Source organism: Terrapene carolina, unplaced genomic scaffold, assembly GCF_002925995.2.
Source record: "Terrapene carolina triunguis isolate 2854851 unplaced genomic scaffold, T_m_triunguis-2.0 Scaffold33911, whole genome shotgun sequence".
Lineage (NCBI taxonomy): Eukaryota > Metazoa > Chordata > Testudines > Emydidae > Terrapene > Terrapene triunguis.
In genome coordinates, this window is record NW_020698262.1 from 10,352,800 (window position 1) to 10,360,434 (window position 7,635).

At 47.8% G+C, this 7,635-nt stretch overlaps 1 protein-coding gene across 1 annotated transcript; it reads left to right on the forward strand.

Annotated features, from left to right (window-relative positions):
- Positions 1–359: 359 nt before the first annotated feature.
- LOC112108586 (DNA replication complex GINS protein PSF2) lies at positions 360–6,306 on the forward strand. Its single transcript, XM_026663769.2, has 5 exons — positions 360–493; positions 1,398–1,512; positions 2,895–2,994; positions 4,833–4,959; positions 5,656–6,306. The coding sequence occupies exons 1-5, from the start codon at positions 404–406 to the stop codon at positions 5,779–5,781; spliced, it is 558 nt and encodes a 185-aa protein (XP_026519554.1). The 5' UTR covers positions 360–403; the 3' UTR covers positions 5,782–6,306.
- Positions 6,307–7,635: the final 1,329 nt, after the last annotated feature.

A 7,635-nucleotide genomic window follows, 5' to 3' on the forward strand; every position in this document is an offset into this window, starting at 1 on the left:
CACCGGCCGGCGGCATCCCGCGGGGAGCGCTGCTTGGCGGGGAACATCCTCCCTCAAGGGACCGTTCTCCCGCCCAGCCGCAGGACCTGCGCTCCAGAGCGTTCTGATTGGCTGGAAATAATGCTAGCCGCTCAGCCAATCGCGTAGCACGGGGTATGTGACTAAGCCAATCAGAGAGAGAATATGAGTTCATAAGCCAATCAGAGCCTCTCGGCGAACCCGAGACCGGGAAAGCGCAGCCAGCGTCTCGCGCCGCTAAATACAGGCAGCGTCAGGCGAAGGTATGTGGTGGGGCGGGGTCTATCTTCCTCCCAGCCAATGGCAAAGGGTGGAGGCTGGCGCGCGCGTGCTGCGAGTTCCAGTTCCGGCGGGTTGGCGGCGGCGGCGGCGCCCCCTCAGGGCCATGGATCCCGCCGAGGCCGAGTTCCTGGCCGAGAAGGAGCTGGTGACCGTCATCCCCAACTTCAGCCTGGACCGGATCTACCTCATCGGGGTGCGGGGCCCTGGGTTGAGGGGCGGGACCGCCGCGTGTTTGGGAGGGTAGCGAGGGGCCGGGCCGTGAGGGCGGGGTGCAGGCAAGTGGGGCTGGGTGGGGGCTGGGCTCTGGGGTGTCTTAGGCTGAGGGGCGGGAATGGCCCATGTGCGGGGGGGGGCGCAGTGATCTAACGTAGGGAAGCAGCGCGTGGCGATGGGCTGGCCCGGGGCTCGGCTGCGGGGAGGGGATTGGTGGGGAAGGCAGTGTGGCAGACGGCCTTGGCCCACTGGCAGGGGCCGGGGTCGGAGAGCCATTCGGGGCTGACCCGCTCCGCAGTGGGGCTACTGGCACCCCAGGGGGGCTGGGCGCCTGCCTGTAAAATCCATAGCGATAGCAAAGCCCCTAGTGGAGCAACAGCAAAGTGCCCCGTGGTGAACGTTTCATTACCCCCCCCCCCGGGCTCTTCCTAACCTCCACATCCCCTTTGGCTAACTGCCTGTTAGCCCAGACCCCCCCCCCGCAGCGTCAGTGGATACAAGAATCACCTGCACTTACTGCCCTGCACTAGCTGTTCTGCTATGAAAACCTCTCCCATAGTCCACCCACCGCCAAGTGGCTACATTTCAGTGATGGGAGAAGTAATTTTCATCTCCAGCTTATGAAAACCTTTAGGGTAGAAAGTGCCATCAAAATGTAAGTAGTTACTGCTAAGGGAAGAGAGAACGGTGCTGGGATCTGGGACCAAGAGGAAGGGTGATCTCAGTTGGCATGGGGTGGCTTCCCTAAATCTACAGGAAACTGTTGATCCTTTAGCAGTGTGTGAGGCTGATGAGGGAAAACTGGATTTTCAAAGAAGAGTCACCATTTTCCATGACCTGTTACTTACACTTTCCTTATTTTCATACTGAATTTCATTTTCCAGGGGGATTTGGGTCCCTTTAATCCCGGCTTGCCTGTGGAAGTGCCTCTTTGGCTAGCTGTTAACCTAAAACAGCGACAGAAGTGTCGGCTAATACCTCCTGAATGGATGGATGCTGGTAAGGAGAACAGTAGCCTACAGGTTAGGCATGGACTTAGCCAGGCTGCAGGGCTAGTGGGGAGTCCTGAAATACAGGAATTGGACCTTTGCACTTTTCCCAAGGGAAAGTTGCAGGGACAAATGGAATTGTGGGAGGAATCGTTGCCTAATGCAGTGCTGCTGAGATTTTTCAAGACCTAGCATGATTTTAGACAGACAAGGTGGGTGAGGTAATGTCTTTTGTTGGATTGACTTCTGTTGCTCCAAGAGACAAACTTTCAAGCTTACACGGAGCTGTTCTTCAGGTCTTGTCTCTTTCACCAACAGAAGTTGGATCAGTAAAAAATATTACCTCACCCACCTGTCTCTCTAATATTCTGGGACCAACACGGCTATGACAACGCTGCAAACTAGCGTGATCTTAGCATATCATCATTGTAATTTTTAATCTGTGTAGTTAGAATATATTATTATTCTGATACATAAAATTGGTTTAAAATACTGCATCCCAGTTCTGCCACTGGTTTCAGTGTGATCTTCAGCTGGCCACTTCACTGTTCTTGGCTTTATTTGACCACTTGTAAAATGAGAATCATACTTGCCTACCTCAGTGGTGAGATTTGTTTGTAATAAAAATGCAGAGTATTGTTATAATCAAAGGGGGTGTCTGCTGCCTTTTAGCACCTCTCTTTTTTCTAGCTTTATCTCTAGGGAAGAGGGGCCTTTGGAGAGCATACAGAAGTTCTGATCTCCTCATTCTCCTTTGTCCCTTGAAGGCAGTCAGGAGTTGAAGAGACTTTTACCCCAATGTGATGTATGTTCCTCCCATTAGAAATAAAAATCCTAGGTTCCTCCATTCTGCCATCTTGAGGGAAATGTGTAGTTGAGGAGGGCAGGAAGCAGGTAATGATGGAATCTCAGGAAGAGTGAAGAGGCTTTTGTCCCTAAACATTCTCCCTCTTCCACATTTTTTTCATTCAGAGAATGCAAATCAGTGAGCCAAAATGTTACTTGGCAGAAAGGTTCCTTTTTTGGAGGAGCTTTCTCTCCAGGCATGTGACTCCTTCTCTCCTCATGTCCCAAGTGGTGATGGTGATTCATCCTTCTAGCTATGTAGGACTGAATGTTGCTCCTCAGTTCCTGTCACCACAATCCTGGGTTGGTGGTGGTCCCTTTCTCCCATATGAGTTGAGGTCCACTTTTGCTTCTAGACATGAGATCAGAGCAACTTTTGGGCATTAGAATTGTTTCTCCTGCAGCCTCTGGTGTCTCCACCTAAGTGCTGATTCCACCTGATGTAAACACAAAACTGGCAGCTCATCCTGCAAGGTTGGTCGAGGGGACTTGACACCAGAGCATTGAAGCATCTAGTAAAGTATGACTCTTCCAATTGTGTTTCAGAAAAGCTGGAGGAAATCCGGGATCAGGAACGCAAAGAGGACACTTTCACTCCAATGCCCAGTCCCTACTACATGGAACTAACTAAGCTGCTGTTAAACTAGTAAGTAGGTCTCTTACTGTAACCAGTCAAAGACACTTTCCTCCCTGCCCAGTGGGGTTTGACATTGGTAAATATTCAGGAATGTGAGTCGTGACACAGGAAAGCTTTTAGGATTTCATTGGATTTAAATTTGGAGGCCTTTGAGAAAGTGTTAATAGGAGGCTTACTCCAAAGTACATCAAGATTTTGCTTGGGCACTTACCTAATGGTAGCCTTTGTATTTATTAACTTGATTCACTTGTTCTGTGGTGTGATAACTGGACTGCAACGTTGCCTACAGAAGTAACTAAGTGTAGTGGCTCTGGATGTATTTAGCATATTTTTTAGCTTCATTTATACAGTTTCATAGCTCTTTCAATCTACCTGAGAGGCCCAGCAGCCTAATCTTTCCAGACTTCTCCACCCTCTGCTGCTGTTAGGGTACCCTTTAGGAGATTGGAAATTCTTCCCTTCTCAGCCTACAGAGCAGGGATTGGGGATGTCCTGACCCTAAGCCAGGGGTTGGCAATGTTTGGCATGAGGCTCGCCAGGGTAAGCACCCTAGCGGGCCGGGCCAGTTTATTTACCTGCTGACGCGGCAGGTTCGGCTGATCGCAGCCCCCACTGGCCGCAGTTCACCGTCCTGGGCCAATGGGGGCGGTGGGAAGCCGCGGCCAGCACATCCCTCGCCCGCGCACCTCCCGGTCAACCAATATGGCCCCCATTGGCCTGGGACGGTGAACCGCAGCCAGTGGGGGCTGCGATCGGCCGAACCTGCCGCGTCAGCAGGTAAATAAACTGGCCCGGCCCGCTAGGGTGCTTACCCTGGCGAGCCGCATGCCGAACATTGCGGACCCCTGCTCTAAGCTGTCATGTCTGCTAAAACATTTCATTACCATAAAATTAGCATTCTGGTTGGTATTTCTTCTAAGCCAGTGGCTCTCAACATTTCCAGACTATTGTACCCCCTTCAGGAGTCTGATTTGTCTTGCATACCTGAAGTTTCACCTCACTTTAAAACTGATTTTGTAAGCAAATAGACATAAAAATACAAAAGTGCCACAGCACACTATTATGAAAAATTGCTTACTTTCTCATTTTTACCATATAAATCAATTGCAATATAAATACTATATTTACAGTTCAGTGTATAGTGTATATAGAGAAGTATAAACAAGTCATCTGTATGCAATTTTAGTTTGTACTGATTTTGCTGGTGCTTTTTATGCTGTTGTAAAGCTAGGCAAATATCCTAGATGAGTTGAAGTACCCCTGGTTGAGAACTACTCTACTAAGCACATACCCTTCTGACTTGAAAAGCCCTTGATTACAGAGGACTGGCTATTTGAAGCCCAACTGTTTCTTCTGATGCTTACGACATCTTAGCATGCAGACTCTTTCCTTACACTAGAATAACCATGACACTTCTGTCCAGGTGAATTGATCTGATCTCTTGACGTCCTTGTGGAAGTATTTAATTGCCTAACCATTAGGATGTTACGTGGTACAACCTGTATGGTCCTTGTGATTGAGTGGTAAGCGTACTGGGCTGAACTTGAGCTCCAATAACAGTTGAGCCATTGAGTTGCTGTTGTGACTTCCTGGTATTCCAGACCAGCTGGGCAATTAAAGACCAGAAGGATTGTATTGAAAACTGAGCTTTCCTGGGTAAATAAAGTATCCAGAAAACCCCAGCTGTAGAAGCCGCAGCACTTTGGATTTCAGTGTTCGCTCTTTGTATAATGCAAACTACTCTGCTCATGCTTCAGAGATTCGAGAAGCTGCCAGTGTTACTCATGCCAGAGACTTAACTTATTAGTCCCTTGCAGCCTGTTCTGACCTACCTCCTCCTCTTCTAGTGCCTCAGACAGCATCCCGAAAGCAGATGAAATCCGAACACTGGTTAAGGATACCTGGGATACGCGGATAGCTAAACTGCGGCTGTCTGCAGACAGCTTTGTCAGACAGCAGGAGGCCCATGCCAAGGTACAGTACGGGAAATCTGGGGTGGGCTGATAAGTCTGCTAGTTTTGGCCTGGGAATGTTCAAGATGCTGTGAGATTATGTGGCTTGTGAATGATTAATACTGCTAGTAAACGTTCCAGTTGTAGCTCCGCGGCGCCCCCCCCCCCCCCAGTGATTTGGTTACTTCTCAGTTGAGAACTATAGCCATGTGGAGTAAAAAACTCCATATGGCTATTATGTTGTGCTTCTTTCAGCTCTAAGTGTCTACACTACAATGTAGCTCTTGACAATGTAAGTCACCCAGTACACTGACCTTAAACTCCACCTCTGCAAGAGGTGTAGCTGCTTAGGTCGATGTAGTTCAGTCGACACAGTATCACTATAGACACTGCATTTACTGTTCCGGCTGTCAGCCCCTAGTGGCTGACAGCTCGGAGCCCCAGCTGTCAGCCCCAGTGGCTGGGCTCCGGGCTTTCAGTGTTCCACAGTGCCCCACACTGTCATTTAAATTGGTAGAAGTGCTCCTGTTGGGGACATGCACTGCCAACAGGAGGAGGGTAGTGTGGACGTGAAAAATCGATTTAATTACTGCAGTGGGTATATGTTGACGTAACTTATGTCGACTTGTCCATAGACTGACCTTCCTTTTGCCATTGTGAGAGATTGTAGTGCTGCTTCCCCAAATACTGCTGTAATGTCACCCTCCTTGTCTTTTAGCTGGATAATCTGACCTTGATGGAGATCAACACCACTGGGACTTTTCTTACTCAAGCCTTAGATCACATGTACAAACTACGCACAAACCTTCAGCCGGGTGAGAGTGCCCAGTCCCAGGATTTCTAAGATGCCTTCTGACAGTCTAAAACCCTCATGGGATGAGGCAATAATAGTAGGAGGACTCTGCCCTGTGGGCACTATTAATGAGTCCTAATGCAACTTGCCTTATGCTGTTTTTATGCCTTAAATACCCTGTATAGATCTCTGCTAAAAACCATACAAATCTTACACATTTCCTGTCAATTGTATCGTTTGTGTGTGTGTGTGTGTGTGTGTGTGTGTGTTCAGGCAATAGAAAGAAGGCAGTCTTGTGGCTGCATATTAATAAGTTTGAGGACTGCTAATGGCACAGAGGGCATTTCCTGCTCAGCTGCTATCGTGAACAGCTTCTGCTCTGTAATGAGCATCCTTGGCAAAACAAATGATTCTACCTGGCAGAACTCTCCCAGCCCCTGTGCAGCTGTCTTTGCAAGATGAATTGGTTGCAGCAGTTAGATGCTGTTGGGAGGTTTTTCTTGTTATTGCCTTATTGGATGGGGATTTAATATCTCTTAAATGATATGTAGCAGTAATAAATATGCTCTTAGTTTAGTGTCTTGCTCTTCTTTTCCTTCCTCTGGGTTGTCTAAAGCCTGGTTGAGGAAGATCACAGAATGGGACTGTTTTGAACACCTGGATGCACAGCAGTCCTGGGGCTTCCCTGGGCTACGGAGTGATATATGGATTTTAACCCAACTCTATTGCATCGTAAGGCTTGTTTCTTCAACCGGGCCATCACAACAGTACATTCATCTCTGAGCAGAGCTGAGAGATGAGCTCACGTGGCTGGCTTGCCAAGGCCACTTAAGTGCACAGTTCTCTCTCTGTGCACTTGTAGCTTTGTATTTTTCCCTCAGTGGGAGGATACAGCTTTAAAGAGAACACACACTACCTCATTTGGTTCAGGTACTGCTTCTAGCAGGCCCCTGAGCTATTCGGTGTGGATGCAGCTGTGGCAGGTGGTGGCTTACCAGCAGCATTTCTCGCTCATGTACACTTTAAAAAAAAAAAAAAAAAAAAAAAATCCCTTTGTTGATTTTCCTGAATATGAATGTTATCATAATCTCTGCACTAGAGAGCATATTAGGTGGTGTTCATAGAGCATGTTCCTGAATGCTGTGGGGGTAGGTGATCATTTGAAAGCAAGAGATTATGATGCATTTTAGCTCCCACTGCACTGAATCTAATCTCTGACAACATGCCAGTTGCTGTGCTAGGCTCTATGTGGACAGCAGTAAAGGGGAGAGCCTAGCCAAGCTGCTGGCTGTTTGGGAGACTAAGAAGTGGGTCCAAAATCCAGTTGGAGGAGCAGAACGAAATATTCTGGATGGTTGGAAGACATGTCACCGTGACGTATTGTACATTTGATCTTTTGACTGAAGTTACTATTTGTTTAAAAAAAAAAAAAAATCAGGCATAAAAAAGAGTGAACTGTCTGTCAGAAGAATAAGACTCCTTTTCCTTTACCGTACACTAATTGTGTGAAGATCAAGATGGTATTGTGTGAAAACACCTCCTCTTCTCTTGCCCTTTGCAGCTGATGTGGGGGTCCCTGTCTATCTCAGAATCTATAAACTGGTCTTACTGTCAGTTTTAGGCTCAATTATAGCAGTCACATCTCTGTGAACACTGCAAGGAATCAAATGTAGCTGAATGTGTATGGGGGCTGCCCTTCGCTCAATGGAAAGCAAGTCTCTTGTCCATGGCTCTCATCAGGCAGTAGTATTTAATCACCATAACGTTCCCCATGTCTTCGGACAAATGTTTCCCTACTGCCTTTACTCTCCAACAATTGAACTGTCTTCCAAATAGGTCCCACCATCTACTCCCTTCTGAGCTTCCCCTATGCTGTTTTTGCTATCCCACTGTCTCTTATGTAGT

Excerpts from the sequence above, each read along its gene's own strand:
- LOC112108586 (XM_026663769.2), top strand. The coding sequence starts at position 404 with ATGGATCCCGCCGAGGCCGAGTTCCTGGCCGAGAAGGAGCTGGTGACC. Across the intron at positions 2,995-4,832 it reads ACTAAGCTGCTGTTAAACTA|TGCCTCAGACAGCATCCCGA; the intron begins GTAAGTAGGTCT and ends CTCCTCTTCTAG. Across the intron at positions 4,960-5,655 it reads AGCAGGAGGCCCATGCCAAG|CTGGATAATCTGACCTTGAT; the intron begins GTACAGTACGGG and ends CTTGTCTTTTAG.